The 17,227-nt window shown below is 38.8% G+C and overlaps 1 protein-coding gene across 10 annotated transcripts in view; it reads left to right on the forward strand.

The window, feature by feature from the left end:
• The first annotated feature begins 1,545 nt into the window (after positions 1-1,545).
• Positions 1,546-17,227, forward strand: part of ZDHHC20 (zinc finger DHHC-type palmitoyltransferase 20) — an 80,882-nt gene continuing 65,200 nt past the window's right edge. For all 10 annotated transcript variants that reach the window (XM_035003706.1, XM_035003705.1, XM_035003704.1 and 7 more), the window contains exon 1: positions 1,546-1,728. In XM_035003706.1, the coding sequence (XP_034859597.1) occupies positions 1,611-1,728 (118 nt within the window). In that variant the 5' untranslated portion in view covers positions 1,546-1,610. The remainder of the gene's footprint in view (positions 1,729-17,227) is intronic.

Here is a 17,227-nt window from a genome sequence, read left to right on the forward strand (position 1 = left end):
CTCTTGTGTTAAGCCATCAGTTTGTGGTACTTTGTTATGGCAGCCCTAGGAAACTTATACATGTATTATAAGCAAAATGGCACAACAGAAATGAATCATTTCCAGATTAAGAATGGCTGTTGGAAGACATGGCATTTGTGCTGAACTTTAGTAGGATGATTTTTATATACATAGACGGCAGGAAGGGAAAAGGCTTTAAGTTATGGTCTTCATGTCAATCCAAATTCCAGCCTGAAGCCTAACCCTCCTAAAAGCCTCTCTGGAAAACAAGCAGAAATTGATCCACCTTAATGCCTTTAACCTACTGTCAATTTTGCCACTAACATGACTTTGAAGATACAAAATCTGGGAGGACAAAATATTTCACACATCCTTTATTATTTCTAACACTGGTGTGCTGTGGTTAAATATTATTTGCTTTCACTACCTTTATACCACACTATAAAAGGGGGAAATCCGCTTCATGGAGACCTTAGTGAGCAGTAGCTAATTAAAATCTTTTAGTCTAACCAGAATAGACATGATAGTAACTGGAAATGAGGCTTGAAATTACTTGTAATGCTTCTGATCTTGTATTATGATGTCTTCACAGTGATGCTTCTAGGTTGTTATGACTATGGGCATTATTTAGCAAGATTCCCCAGTTGTAAATAAGCTCTCGAAGTTTTCAGTAGTCGTTTGGGGGACAGGGAGAGGGTTGTTGCTCCCCTTCTGGGTTTCAAATCAAACTAACAGACACCACGTGGCTTCCATCCTAAATCACAGACATCTACCAGTTCCATCTTCAAAAAATGATAGCGGCCCGGGGTCCCCCAGGCGCCTCCTTCTCCTGGGGAGGAATGCTCAGAAAGGGGTTTTCATCTGTCAGTTCCGCCTGAAACACGGAGGAAATTACTTCAAAGTACAGGGGTTCTTGACCTGAGATGCACATCGGAAGCACTGGAGAAGCTTATAACAATATACATTCCTTGCCCGCACGTTGGGTGGGGCACGGTCTGGTCCTGTTTGAAAATGGGCCCCAACTGGTTAGAGGCCAAAGGACCCCAGAAGAGCAAGTTCTGTAGGGAGAGGCCAAGGCCCACGAATCAGTCAAGGAATCACTTCCAGCAGCCTCCCGACGTGAGACGCAGTCCACAAAAGCCACTTCCTCCCCGCCCCGTCAGCCATCCACGAAGTACGTTTCGTCTTAGGGACCACTCCAGACTCGCTTCCTCCTCTCCTCCCCCAACCTCCTCCTGCCACTGGGCCATTCCGCCACGCCCCAAGGGCCGTCCCCAACGGAACCCCCGCCCCCACGCTCGGGCCCCGCCCCCGGAGGCGCGGGCGGAGGCGGGCGGAGGCGGGCGGAGGCGGGGCGGGCGTGGGCGCGGGGAGGGGGGCGGGGGGGCGGGGGGATGCAGGGCCGGGGCGGGACCTGGCCGGGCGCGGCGAGGGGAGGAGTCGTGGAGGGGACTCCCATCTTCTTTTCGGCGGGCTCGGCCTCGGAGGCGGGGCACCTGGGCGAGGAGCGGCCCGGAGCGCCCCAGTCGCCGCCGCCGCCGCCGCCGCCGCCGGGGGCCTGGCGCTCCCCTCTACAGTGGGGCGCTGCGTGCAGCCGCCGCCAGCGGAACATGGCGCCGTGGACGTTCTGGCGCTGCTGCCAGCGCAGCGTGGGCTGGGTGCCGGTGCTCTTCATCACCTTCGTGGTCGTCTGGTCCTACTACGCGTACGTGGTGGAGCTGTGCGTGTGTGAGTACCAGGCGGGGGCCGGGACCGGGCGGAAGGCCGGGCCTCTGCGCCCCGCGGGCCTGCGCCTGCCCTTGCGGGGCCGCGGGGGTCCGGCCCAGGCCCGGGGGGAAGCAGGCCGCCGCGCTCGTGGCTTTGTGACGGTGGTGCGGTGCGGCGCGGCCTTCGGGCGTGCGCGACACCCCGCGCCGAGCCGCACCGCTCCGACCGAGGTCCTGGCACAGCGAGGCGGTGATAGCGTCCTGGGGTCTGCGGTCCCCCGCGGGCGTCTCGTTCTCCTGAGGTGGAAGGCTCCGAGACGGGTTTTCCTCGAGCGGAAGAGCCGAGCTTCGTAGAAGTTTTGTGTGTGTGTGTGTTGCATTCTTCGCTTTTGTTAATGTTTTAAAATCAAGAAATCTGTTCCTCCTGGACTGCCTCAACAGCGCGAGAAGGAAAGCGTGTTACCTGAAGAGCTGGCTGGGGGGTGGGGGAAGGCAGGTGGTCTTTTCGTTAGCAATAGAAGACAGATGAGCGCCCGCTTCTGATTTTTGGTGGCACTGACCCATTTCAAGTTTCTTTCTTTTCCGTCTGAATCCAGTAACTTCTACGAAATGTTACGTTAAGGCCGAAAGAATGAGTGAGATGAGATATAGCTCGATTCTCTTTTTTTCTTCGCTATTTATTATGGAGGTGTGTATCTTTTTCATCCTCAGATTTTAAGGTATTGTTTTATTTTCGTTACTGCCAATTCAGTTCCTCACCAGGTTCCCTGGGATAAGAAAGGAGTAACACCGCAGTACACTTCAAGGATTTATGATGCTGATTTCAATAGGTGGCCGTTAAGATTGAAGGAAATTGGTTGTGCTCAAAACACTGTTTGAGGGCTCCTACTGTGTTTGTGATAGTGATTGGTTCCTCTGCCTGAAGTTAATTGTTCATAGGCTTTGAGTGTGCAGCTATTTTAGGGTTATCCTAGCCTTCCGCTTCTGTGTGTGTCTGCTCTTTATACCAATTCTTCGTGACAACTTAGGACCAAATGGTAAGTGGTGTTTGTAAAAGCAATCCCTTGGTATCCCGGAATGATCTAGTTTTGGTCTCCAGGCCACAGCTCTCTAAAGGACCCTTGTTATATACACTTTGAAAAAAGAGCCACATGAGGTAGATTGATACTAATAGTATGAAATGAAAAGAAGTCGTACCACCCACTCCACTTGCAAGTGACAGAATCCAGACTTCTCCAGTTGTGGGTGGCTCTGGATTTGTACAACTGTCAAATACTTGGTTAAAACTGAGTTCTGCACATGAAAGAGAATGCTTTGGGTCAGAAAGTTTGAAGTAGGTTTTTAAATGAAAATAACCACCTTCAAGAAAATTATATTGTACCTATAGATATTTAATTTTAAGGAAAACTATCCCTGCAAATAGGCCCAGAATAAATTAGTTGTGGAATACATTTCCACATTATAGTGGAGATAATCTGTTGAATATTATTGAATAATGATGTTTGAATCAATGAAAATTGACTAGATTTAGGTATTTCTTGAAGCTACTTCCAAAAAATGATAGTGATCATAGAATTCTCATCAGTTTATTATGGTACTTGATCTTATTTACTCTGAAGTGGGTATTTATTCCAAAAGTTGTACCAGTCTTATTTAATTCTGTCAGAAGATTATTCCTACCCTATCCTAATTACACAGTGGTTTTGAAGTAAAGCTTCTGAAGGAACACTAAAAATGTGCATTTATGTTGAAATCGCACAGCCTAACCTATAGGTCGTTTTTGTCAAAAAAAAAAAAAAGGTGAAGTTAAACATAAAGAAAGGGAAATGAATATGAATTGGGAAGTGCTGTGTGCTAGTGGGGATGGAGGGGACATTTTATTTTATTTTTAAACATTTTATTTATTTATTAGAGAGAGGGAGAAGGAGAGACAGTGAGAGAGTACAAGCGGGGAGGAGAGGGAGAAGCGGGCTCTCTGTAGAGCAAGGAGCCCGATGCGGGGCTCGATCCCAGGACCCTGGGATCATGACTTGAGCCGAAGGCAGACACTTAACAACTGAGTCACCCAGGCGCCCCTGGAAGGGACATTTTATTCATTCTTTCCTTTAATCCTCGATATCTCCAATCATAGGTATCTTCTACAGATGTAGGAAATAAGACTCTGAGCAAATAGGTCTTTGGTTAGGTCACGCAATTATTGAGTGGCTATTGCACTGTGATCCACATCTTTATACTATACGTGTAACTTTTAGTGAGTCACTGTTACTGTAATTGTTTGTTCCATGATTGGGGGGGTAGTGGGTGGGGTTAAGTGGTTCCCCTTTTTGGATACCATGACTTCAGTTAGGCTTTAGGCCCATCCATTAGAGATCATACCCCAGGATTTCATTAAGTTAAAACATTCTGCAACAATTAAGGCCCAAAGCTTGACAGAATTTTAAAATATTCAGCAGAACTCGGAGGGGGAGACGAACCATGAGAGACTATGGACTCTGAGAAACAAACTGAGGGTTCTAGAGGGGAGGGGGGTGGGGGAATGGGTTAGCCCGGTGATGGGTATTAAAGACGGCACGTACTGCATGGAGCAGTGGGTGTTATACGCAAACAATGAATCATGGAACACTACATCAAAAACTAATGATGTATGGTGATTAACATAACATAATAAAATTAAAAAATGTAAATAAAATATTCAGCAGGGAAAGGTCTTATAGGGCCTGCACTTAATATTTCTAAGTTATCTGAGGTTAACTAGGGAGAATTTGGGAGATCTGCAGTATCACTGGACTGTATGAATCAGCATAAAACCTCATTCACTTTCATAGTAAAACTGTCTTTTAAACTACTTTTACATATTTATGTTTTCATAACATGGCCCCTCCCACTGGAATATGTCAATATATAATTTTGCTGTAAATTGAGTAAGTATGAGTTTAAAGTGCCGTTTTAGCATTATTTATAATAGCCAAACTATGGAAGCAGCCGAAGTGTCCACTGACTGATGAATGGATAAAGAAGAGGTAGTATAGGGCGCCTGGGTGGCTCAGTTGGTTAAGCATCTGCCTTTGGCTCAGGTCCTGATACTAGGGTTCTGGGATTGAGCCCTTCGTTGGCCTCTCTGCTGGGCAGGAAGTCTGCTTCTCCCCCATGCATTCACCCTCCCTGCCACCCCCACCCCCAGCTTGTGCATGCACACATGTGCACATTCTCTCTCCCTCTCTCTCTCAAATAAATAAGTAACATCTTAAAAAAAAAAATATGTGTGTGTGTGTGTGTGTATGCACAATGGAATATTATTCAGCTATAAAAAGAATGAAATCTTGCCATTTGCAGCAACATGGATGGAGCCAGAGGGTATAAGAGTATAATACTAAGTGAAATAAGTCAGAGAAAGACAAATACCATATGATTTCACTCATGTGGAATTTAAGAAGTAAAACAAATGGACAAAGTGGGGGGAAAAAAGGAGACAAACCAAAAAACTGACTCTTAATTATAGAGAACAGATAGTTACCAGAGGGGAGGTGGGAAGGAGGATGGGTGAAATAGGTGAAGGGGATTAAGAGTATACTTGCAGGGTGATGGGTATTAAGGAGGGCACATGTTGTGATGAGCACTGGGTGTTATATGTGACTAATGAATCACTGAACACTACATCAAAAACTAATGTGTTGGCTAACTGAACATATTTAAAAAAATTTTTTAAATAAACATACTTTCAATTCTTAAAAAAAAAGTGTATACTTTGTCTTGATGAGCACTGAGTAATATGTGGAATTGTTGGATCCCTATATTTTACACCTGAAATTAATATAACACTATATACACAAGTTGAAATAAAAAAAAAAAGTGCTGTTTTAATAATTTTTATAGAATTCTCTTAGCTTCTGGTATTTTTTTTTTTATCAAACTAGATAGGAGGGAGTGATTATAATTACATCTTTATTGTGTTTATTTAATGCTCATATAAATGTCCAAAAAGTTAAATAATTTGTCCAAGGTAATACAACTAGTAAATGGCATAATCATCATTAGAAGTCAAGTAGTTTGGCTCTAGAGCCCACAGCTTTTAAAATTACCTACTATGCAAGACTAGTCTACTTGGTTATCCAGGTCTGTACACTCATGGCAGATTTCAGTCTTATCTATGATCTATTTATATAAGGTAATTTTCTCCTAAAAGGTAGCAGCAGAGTGTTCCTAAATAGCTCAGACAATAAAAATGCCCACAATAGGACATTTGAACAAACAAATTTATAAAAGGCCCTCATTCCTTTTCAGCCTCTATAACTTATATAAGTTATATGTTTTATAACTATAACCACACACACACATATAAAATGTGTACTTTTACTACTAGAAGGAGTAATATTGAAGACAAAATTAAGAAGTAATGAATCTAAGATGGCCATCTCACAGGGGAGAAGTAATGATTAAGTAATTAATAATATTGGCACTTGACATTAAATTAAACTGAAATCCTCTTTTGATTTTCTCCCGAGGTTGATATTTAAACATATGAATTTATGGGTGGATTGACCAACTTTTACACTTTGGTCAAGATGGTTATTTTCGAGGAAAGTACTAATTCAGGCTCCCAGGGTTTTATCAGGACATCTTATTCAGGTCATTTAGAATTGTCAGTAGTAGATGTGTACCTCTTATTTGACATGTAGAGGATTTTAAAGCCAAAAGATTTTAGAGATGATCTAATCCATTTATTTTACTTCTGAGAAAACTGTTGTGTGGAAGAGCTATGTGGTTTGCCCAAGGATGGGTATGCCTGTTATCTCTTTTCAGAGAGACATATGTAGAAATGTGACCTCAGACTGTATAGCTAATATTCCTGTGTCTCCTTCATAATTTCTTCAAATTTAGAATGAGACAAGATAAATAGCTTAAATATCAACATTGAGCACAGTGTCTTGCCAGAGTTAATTCCAGTGTTTTTTATTGGTTTCAAAACAACCAGCTTTTGATTTCATTGATTTTTCTCTATTATTTCATTTTCTTTTTCATTGATTTCTTGTCTGATACGTATTATTTCTTTCCTTCTTTTACTTTGGATTGAATTTGCTCTTTTTCTAGTTTCTTAATGTGGAAACTGAAGTCACTGATTTGAGTCCTTTCTTATGTATTTAGTCCTATAAATTTACTCCTAAATAATGCTTTATCCACTTCCATCAATGTTGATATGTTGTACTTTCATTTTCATTCAATTAAAATTATTTTCTAAATTCACTTTGGATTTCATCTTTGACCCATGGGTTATTTTAGGAGTATGCTAATTTGCAGTTATTTGAGGATTTTCCAGATACCTTTTTGTTACTGATTTTGAATTTAATTCCATGTGGTCAGATACCTTGCATGACTTGAGTCCTTTAAAATGTACTCAGGCTTGTTTTATGGCCTGAAATGTGGGCTGTAGTGGAAGCATTTCTTGTGCATTTGAGAAAAATGTATTCTGTTGTGTTCAGCGGTGTATTTTGCTGTTGGTTGTTGGGTAGAGTTTTCTATTATGTCATAATGTGCCATAGATGTTAAGGCAAGTTGGTTGACAGTGCTGTTCAAGTTTCCTATGTTCTTGCTGATTTTCTTTTCTTTTCTTTTTTTAAGATTTTATTTATTTACTTACTTATTTGAGAGAGTGAGCATGAGCTTGGGGCGGTGGGACAGAGAGAGAGGGAGAAGCAGGCTCCCCTTGAGCAGGGAGCCCAATGGAGGGCTCAATCCCAGGACCCCAGGATCATGACCTGAGCCAAAGGCAGACACTTAGCCAACTGAGCCACCCAGGCACCCTACTGATTTTCTGTTTGTTCTATCGATTAATTATTAAAAGAGGTATGACTATAATTATGGATTTGTGTCTATCTCCTTGTAGTTCTGTCAGTTTTTGCTTCCTGCATTTGCAGCTCTGTAATTAGGTACAAACAGTGTTTAGGATTATAGTGTTCTCTTGATGAATTGACCCTTTGTCATTATGAAATAACTTTCTTATCCCTGGTGATATTATTTGCTTTGAAATCTAGTTTGGCAGATATTAACAAGCCCACTAATCTTCCTTTTGATTAGTTTTAGCATGGAAGGTCTTTCTCTGTCCTTTTGTTTTAACTTGTTTATGTCTTTATATTTCAAATGCACTTCTTGGGTGCCTGGGTGGCTCAGTTGGTTAAGCAACTGCCTTCGGCTCAGGTCATGATCCTGGAGTCCCTGGATGGAGTCCCGCATCAGGCACCCTGCTCGGCAGGGAGTCTGCTTCTCCCTCTGACCCTCCCCCCTCTCATGTGCTTGCTCTCTCTCATTTTCCCTCTCTCAAATAAATAAATAAAATCTTTAAAAAAAAATAAAACACGCTTCTTGGGCACCTGGGTGGCTCATTTGGTTAAGCAACTGCCTTTGGCTCAGGTAATGATCCCGGGGTCCCGGGATTGAGTCCCACATCAGGCTTCCCTTTCTCTGCGGGGAGCCTGCTTCTCCCTCTCCCTCTCCCTGCCACTCCCTCTGCTGTGCTCTCTCTCTGTCAAATAAAATCTTAAAAAAATAAAATAAAATGCATTTCTTGGGGCTCCTGGGTGGCTCAGTCAATTAAGCATCCAAATCTTGATCTCAGCTCAGGTGTTGATCTCAGGGTTGTGAGTTCAAGCCCTGCACTGGGCTCCAAGCTGGGCGTGGAGCCTACTTAAAAAAAAAAAAAAAAATGCATTTCTCATAAGCAGCCTATAGTTAGGTCTTGCTTTTTAAAGTCAATCTGAAAATCTGTGGCTTTTTTCCTTTTTTTGTTGTTTTTGTTTGTTTATTGAGTTACAGTTGACATATAACATTATATTAGTTTCAAGTGTATAACACAATAAGTTAATATATAAATATACTTGGTATAATTAAATAAAATGATCACCACAATAAATCTGGTTAACATCCATTAACCACACATAGTTACATATTTTTTTTCCCTTGTGTTGAGAACTTTTAAGATTTACTCTCAGCAACCTTCAAATATACAACAGTATTATCAATTATAGTACGATCTCTTTTAGTTGGGGTGTTTTGACCATTTACATTTAATGTAATTATTGGTATAGTTAGGTTTAAGTCTTACCATTTGCTTTTTTTTTTTTTAATCTGTCCTATCTATTCTATGTTCCCTTTTCCTTCTGCCTTCTTTTGAGTTATTTAATGATTTTTGACTTTTGAGTTATTTTTTATGATTCTATTTTCTCACCTTTGTTGGCTTATTAGTTGTAACTCTGTTATTTTAGTGATTTGTTCTAGGGTTTATAGATTACATCTTTATTATAATCTACCTTCTAGTGATATACTACTTCACATATAGTACCTTATAAAAGCACTCTTCCAATTCTTCCCTCCCAGCCTTATATGCTATTATTATGCATTTTTTATATTATAAAACTCACTGTATTGGTATTATTTTGTTTAAACCATTTATTATCTTTTAAAAAGATTTAAACAATATGAAAACAAATCTTATATATTTAACCATGTTGTTACCATTTCTGGTACTTTTCTTTTTTTATAGATCCAGATTTCCTTCTCATGTCATTTCCCTCTACTTGAGGGCTTTCTTTAACATTTATTATAAGGCATGTCAGTTGGTGATGAATTATTTCAGCTTTTGTATGTCTATAAATATTTTTATTTTACCTTTTTTAAAAAAAAAAACTTTATAGCGTGTAATTTACATACCATAACATTCACTCATTTGAAATATAAAATGCAGTGGTTTTCAGTAAATTTACCAAGTTGTGCTGTTATAAGACCATTCCTTTTTAGAACATTGCAGTCACCTTTGTCAGATCCCTCATGCCTAATAATGGTTAATTCCTGTTCCCAGCCCCAGGCAACCTCTAATCTGTGTTCTGTATCTGTATGCCTTTCTTGGACATCTCATGTAAATGGAGTCATACAGTAGTAAGTGGTCTTTTGTGTTTGGTGTCTTTTACATGTTTTTGAGGTTTCTCTGTGTTGTAGCATGCGTTGGTATTTCTCCCCTTATTCTCTACTTAACATCTAATTTGTATTTTTCTGTTTTTAAAATATATTTACAGCTTTATTTAATAATATTATTTCTTGTAAGCCTCCACAAATCATTTGTGCATTGAATTAGAATATAAATTAAAAATATATACTATTATCATCACATTTAAGTATTTGAAAAATCCTGCTTACAAGATTTCAGTATGTATGGGTCTTGCTCATCTTTGCATCTACTAGAGAGTCTAATTACTAATAAACATTCAATTAATATGTGTTGAATTGAATAGAATCATACAGTCATAAACTCACTTGAATCATGTTTGAATATATTAGAACAAACATCCACAATAACAGTATTAATTGTATGATAACCATACATATATTTCAGTAGTCTTCAGGGTTAAAGCCTGGATGATCTTGCTTATTGGTTATGGAGTCTTTGTTTTGGATAATGAAACAATGATTCTTTGAAATTATACTGATATTTTTTAGAAAAAAAACTAGTTCCCTATATCTCATCCCCAGTGGTTGACATAATTATAGGAAAAGTTAAGATGTGAATTAGGATATTTTTAAAAACCTTCTTATTGGGGCGCCTGGGTGGCTCAGTCGTTAAGCGTCTGCCTTCAGCTCAGGTCATGATCTCAGGGTCCTGGGATGGAGCCCCGCATCGGGCTCCCTGCTCGGCGGGAGGCCTGCTTCTCCCTCTCCCACTCACACTCCCCCTGCTTGTAGTCCCTCTCTCACTGTGTCTCTTTCTGTCAAATAAATAAAATCTTTAAATAAAAAATAAATAAAAACCTTCTTATTTTGTTATTTCCTATCTGCTTTCAGATGCTGGAGTATAGTAATATTCTATATAACTTGCCTTTGAAAGCTATAGTGCCCTGTGAACCTTTTTATTTGCATTTTATAATTATCCCAGTCTTCTTTCCTTTTTTCTTTGCTTTTTCTAAAGAACGGATTTTTTTCTTTTGACTGCTAGTGAATTAATTTGTTCTTATGTTATTTTCTGTTGATACCAGAAAGCAAACTGGTCTGAGAGAGCTCTATAAATATATGTCCAAAAAACCCAACCCAAATGAACAAAAAGAGCTTTTGTATTTTCTTCCATATTAACTGAATCTTCTTTGGGTCTTCCCTGTTTCTTATAAGACAAGATACATGAAGGAAAAGGTGCCGGACAACTTAGAAACCATGGCAGACTATTTGGAAGAAGACCATTATGCCCTAGTGATACAAATAAAACTTTCCTTCCCCCCTGGCCTCTTCTAGTTTGTGGCAAAGATATAGCATGCTAAACTCCAGACTAACCATCTACTTGATATCTCTACTTGGATATCTAATAGGCATCTCAGACTTACCACATCTAAAACAAAAACTCCTGAGTTATTTCTCTCTCCGCCCCCCTCCCCCCCAACTCCTCCTACCCTAGTTCAGTAAATGAGTTTCATCCTTCTAGTTTCTTGGTTGAAAAATCTTCCCATATCCAATTAATTAAGAAATCCTGGCATTAAATCCAGCTGCTTACCACCACCATGGAACTATATTCATTCAAGCCACTATAATCTCTGTCTTGTGGAGCAGATTGAATAACATGACCACAATAATTTGTACCTCCTCCCATCAAGACAGGGAGTCTTTTTGCCCACCCAGTGAATCTGGGCTGGCCCTTGTACTTGCTTTGATCAATAGAATGTGGTAGAAGTGATGTGTGAGATCTAGAGCCTAGGCCTCAAGATAGCATGGATCTTCTGCCTTAACTCTTTTGAAACTGGCTGCCATGTAAGGGAGTCCAGGCTAGACTGTATGGAGAGAGAGGCCCAGCCAAGGTGAGCTAAGTGCCAAAGCCCCTGATATATGAATGAGGCCATCTTAGAGTCTCCTGCCCCAGTTGAGCTGCCAGTTGACTATAACTAGTAGAAAAGCAGTCCGGCTGATCATAGCCTGAACTGCTGACCCACACAATTACAGGAAATAATACTTGGTGGTTGTTGAAGGCACTAAGTTGTGGGTGGTTATCACATTATCTATATCATTGTAGTACTATACTCTTATATTTTGTCTCTCCCTCGTCACTCCACCCCCATCCTCACCCTGTACCTTGTCCATTCTCCGCAGAGCAGCCAGAATAGTACCTTTAAAATCAATACCAGATTGGTCACTCCTCTTCTGAAAACCTTGGCTGGTTTCCTGTCTTGTTCAGTGGAACACCTAAAGTGCTTACCATGGGCTCCTCCCCTCATTACTTCTCTGACATAATTTCCTCTCCACTCTTTCTTTGTTTCTACAGCTGTCACACTGGCCTCCTGGCTATACTTTAATACTTGTTGAATGATCTTCATAAATTATTTAACCTCTCTGAACTAATGTTCCTATGCCAGAAAATGGAATAATACCTGTCTTACAAAATAATGTAAAGTTCTTAGCAGAGTAGCCTTTCAGATATTACTGGAGATAGGGAGATTTAAATAGCCACTAGCATATTTTTTCTTGCCTTCCTTTTTTTGTCCTTTTTTGGTAGTTTTCTTTGTTTCTTTATTTTTAATTCTTAGTTTTTTTTTTAAAGATTTTTATTTATTTATTTGACAGAGAGAGACACAGCAAGAGAAGGAACACAAACTGGGAGAGTGGGAGAAGGAGAAGCAGGCTTCCCGCAGAGCAGGGAGCCCGATGTGGGGCTCGATCCCAGGACCCCGGGATCATGACCTGAGCCGAAGGCAGACGCTTAACGACTGAGCCACCCAGGCGCCCCTCTTAGTTTGTTTTTTAACCTCCTCTCCCCATCTTTAGTGAGTGAAAGCATATTCTCACAGTCTTTTTTTCAAAATTCTCTTCTTATTGGCTGTATTTGAAGATCATATTGCAAAAGCATGTACCCATTTTGCATGAGCTGCTGGTTGTATCCAGAGTATGTGTGTGGGAGAATATGTTGTTTAAGGGAGGGAGGCTTTCACATAATGTGGGACTTTAAGAAGATTAATACCTGACACTATTCTTATAAGCATATAAGCTACACAGATTTAGGTATTGCTGAAATATGCAGCATATCTTCTTAAGCAGATGGGCACCTACACTTAACTGAAATAGTAGGTCACAAATAATGGTGATTATGATTTTATGGAGAATAGATTTCTCTAAAATAGAGATCCATATTCCTTGATGATAAAGATTGTTTAAAATTGTTTATAAAACATTTCTGTTCTATGTGTTTTCTCACTCTTCCCAGTGTTTCATTATACTTACTAATGTGGACTTTGGCCCACCCAGTTGGAATCATAGGAGTAATTTTTATTAACATACTAATTGAACAACATATAAAAATAAATATGAACTTATTAAATGTGAAGTCTTCAAGAAAGCTTTTTAAACTAATTGCATGAAAAGGATATCATCAGCACCTGATGGAAATAATAACACCACAATGTTATTGTGTATGTTGATTGCATATATCACTAGTGTGAATTTATACTGTTTTTTTTCTTCTTGTGTGGTTCTTATTTTTCTGTGGATAACGTATACTTTTTACAAATATTTAAAAAGGAGAAGTGGGGGGTCATGGCTATGACAAATACCATGTACATATGCAGTAGCTTTCTAACAGTGTATTGTGTTCCCCCAAAATGCCAGCATGAATCTTTTAAAATCCAAGGCAAGTTTATTACTCCTCTGTTCAGCACCCTCCAGTGGCTTTCCTCTTTGCTCATAATGAAATCCAAAGTTCTTTCTCTAGTCTCTAAGGCCCTAAATGCTCTGATCTGCCACTAATTTTGACTCCTCTCTTCCTTTGCCAACTCTGCTTCAGCCAAACAGGCCTCCTTGCTTTTCATCTATCAGGCCATGCATGGTCCCACTTGAGGACCTTTGTACTTCCTTCTCTTTCTGTTTGGGATGATTTCCCCCCAGATTCCACATAGCTAGTTCTCTCCATCTAGATTCCTTTTAAAATACTCAGCTGTCAGAGAGGCTTTTCTGACTACGCCATGTAAAATAAGTACTTCCTCTTTCACTTTCTCCCTACCTTGCTTTGTGCTTATAGTATTCTAGGTGCTGTATTTGGCACTAGGAATACAAAAATGTATAAATGCGCATGGTCAAATGCATTTAGACTTCAAATAGTAGTCCCTATCTTTAATATTATAGTGCTCATTTGCATATTATAAGTTTTATTTTTAAATTCCAGTGTAACTAACATATAGTGTTATATTAGTTTCAGGTATACAATATAGTGATTCAACAGGTCCATATTTTGTGCTCATCAAGATAAGTGTACTCTTAATCCCCTTTGCCGATTTCACCCATCCCCCCCACTCACCTCAGCTCGGGTAACCATCAGTTTCTTCTCTGTAGTTAAGAGCCAGTTTTTTGGTTTGTCTCTCCCCCCGACTTTGTTCATTTGTTTTGTTTCTTAAATTCCACATATGAGTGAAGCCATATGGTATTTGTCTTTCTCTGACTGGCTTATTTCACTTAGCATTATACTCTCTAGATCCATTCTTGTTGCAAATGGCAAGATTTCATTCTTCTTTATGGCTGAATAATATTCTGTTGTAAATATTTATCACATCTTCTTTATCCATTCATCTGTTGACACTTGGGCTGCTTCTATACTTTGGCTATTGTAAATAATGCTGCAATAAACATAGGAGTGCATATATCCCTTCAAATTAGTGTTTTCATGTTCTTTGAGTAAATACCCAGCAGTGTGATTCCTGGATCATAGAGTAGTTCTATTTTTAATTTTTTGAGGAACCTCCATAGTGTCTTCCATGGTGGCTGCACCAGTTTGCGTTCCCACCAACAGTGCACAAAGGTTCCTTTTTCTCCACATCCTCACCAACACTTGTTGTTTCTTATTTTATTTTAGCCACTCTGACAGGTGCAAGGTGATATCTCATTGTGGTTTTGATTTGCATTTCCTTGATGAATGATGTTGAGCATATGTTCACGTGTCTATTGGCCATCTGTATGTCTTCTTTGGAGAAATGTCTGTTTGTGTCTACTTTCCATTTTTTAATTGCATTTTTTGGTGTGTTTTTTTGGTGTTGAGTTGTATAAGTTCTTTATATATTTTGGATACTAACTTGTTATTAGATATGTCATTTGCAAACATCTCCTCCCATTCAGTAGGTTATCTTTTAGTTTTGTTGGTTGTTTCCTTTGCTGTACAGAAGCTTTTTATTTTGATGAAGTCCCAGTAGTTTATTTTTGCTTTTGTTTCCCTTGCCTCATGAGACATATCTAGTAAGAAGTTGCTATGGCCAGTGTCAAAGAGGTTTACTGCCTGTGCTGTCTGGTAGGATTTTTATGGTTTCAGGTCTCAATATTTAGGTCTTTAATCCAGTTTGAGTTTATTTCTGTGTATGGTGAAAGAAAGTGGTCCAGTTTCATTCTTTTGCATGTGGCTGTCCAGTTTTTCCAACACCATTTGTTGAATAGACTGTCTGTTTCTCATTGGATATTCTCCTGCTTTGTTGAAGATTAATTGGCCATAGAATTATGAATTTATTTCTGGGATCTCTATTCGTTTCCATTGATCTATGTGTCTGTTTTTATGCCAGTACTATACTGTTTTGATCACTACAGCTTTGTAATGTAACCTGAAGTCTGGAATTGTGGTACCTCCAGTTTTGTTTTTCTTTTTCAAGATTGTTTTGGCTGTTTGGGATCTTTGTGGTTCCATACAAATTTTAGGATTGTTTGTTCTAGTTGTGTGAAAAATGCCCTTGGTATTTTGATAGGGATTGCGTTAAATACATAGATTGCTTTGGGTAATATAGACATCTTAACAATATTTGTTCTTTTGACCCATGAGCATGGAATGTCTTTCCATTTCTCTTTGTGTTGTCTTCAATTTCTCTCGTCAGTTTTATAGTTTTCAGAGTACAAGTCTTTCACCTCTTTGGTTAAGTTTATTCCTAAGTATTTTATTCATATTACAAGTTTTAAGAAGCCCTGCTATAATTAAGTATCTAAATCTGTTTAACCCAGTATTTTTCTAAACTTTTTTTTTACCATAATTTTTTTTTTTCATGAAACACCTACTTAAATCCTTTTAGACTTAGTTGTTGATCTTTGGGAACAAAGCTCCCAATAGTGGTGTTGGGGGGAATGGGGAGCTGATCAGTACTGAAGGGACTGTGCCTCTGAAAAAAGTGGTGTTACCAGTAGATATGAGGGGTAATAGCTAATTTCTTCTACTTACCTTTTGTTACTAAATTCATCATTTAGGAAGAAAAATCATTATTTCTATAGATGACAAAAAGGTACTTGAAAAATCCCAGCGTCTATGCCTAAGTTTTAAAAAGGCTAAATAAAATTGGAATAAGTGGTTTTTGAACAAAATTGCACACACACAAAATACTCGATCAGTTTCCTCTAAAACCAGAAACAAAAGATGCTTATTACCATGGCCATTGCTGTGTAGCATTGTACTGTATTAACAAAATCAATTACCATATTCAATCAAGAGAAAATAATTAGAAGCATAAGAAGGAAAGGAAGGGGGAAAGCTATTTCTGTGTATAGATGATGTGTTAGTGTATGTTGAAAAGCCAAGAGGATCAATAACAACAGAATACCCAAACAAAAAGAATTGAGTAAAATTACCAAACAAAAACCAGGTTACAAAATTAGCAAACAAAAACCAATACTTTCTGTATATACATAATAATTTGTTTGAGAACATGGTGGAAGAAAAGTCTCTGTTTCCACTAACATCAAAAAGATAAAATACTTAAGAATGAACTTAAGAAATATGCCAGATCTGTAAGAGGAAAACATTCTTGAAAAACGAAAAGTAGGCTTGAACAAGTGGAAAGACATTGCATATTTCATGTTCATGGATAGAATAACTCAACATTACAAAGATTTCTGTTCTCCCCAAATTAATGTATAAATGAATTCTATTCCCAGTAAGTTTTCTTTTTTCTGGCACTAGACAAGTTGATCCTAAAAGTCATGGGGAAAAATAAACAGAAAAGAATCAGGAAACCTCTGAAAAAGAAGAGTTAAAAAGGGGGCAAACCCTACTCTACCATGTTTTAAACCACAAAGCCTGTATAATTAAAACTTTTAGGGTAGGGGCTTGTGAGAACTCTCTACTTTCTGTTCAGTTTTGCTCCAAACCTAAAACTGCTCTAAAAAATAAAGTCTCTTATAAGAACAATTGTATGTTATGATATGTGGACAGACATATGGCCAATGGAACAGAACAGAATGTCCAGAAATAGTAACTATAGAAATTTAGAATGTGATAAAAGTAGCATCTCAGATCACAGAGGAACAGATGGGACAAATGAATAGATATTTGGTGAGAGATAAAATCAGGTCCATACCTCATACGATATTCCAAGATAAAATTCCAAGATTCCAAACTGATAAAATCTTATTTTTTCTTATATTTTAAACTTTTAATTTTAAAATAATTTCAGACTTGTGAAAAATAGTACAAAGAATTTTCTTATACCCTTCACCCTGATTCCCTAAATGTTGTTATTTGCTACATGTTCTTTGTTATTCATTCTCTG

Source organism: Mirounga leonina, unplaced genomic scaffold (genome assembly GCF_011800145.1).
Source record: "Mirounga leonina isolate KUSES-001 unplaced genomic scaffold, KU_Mleo_1.0 Mir_127, whole genome shotgun sequence".
Classification (NCBI taxonomy): Eukaryota; Metazoa; Chordata; class Mammalia; order Carnivora; family Phocidae; genus Mirounga; species Mirounga leonina.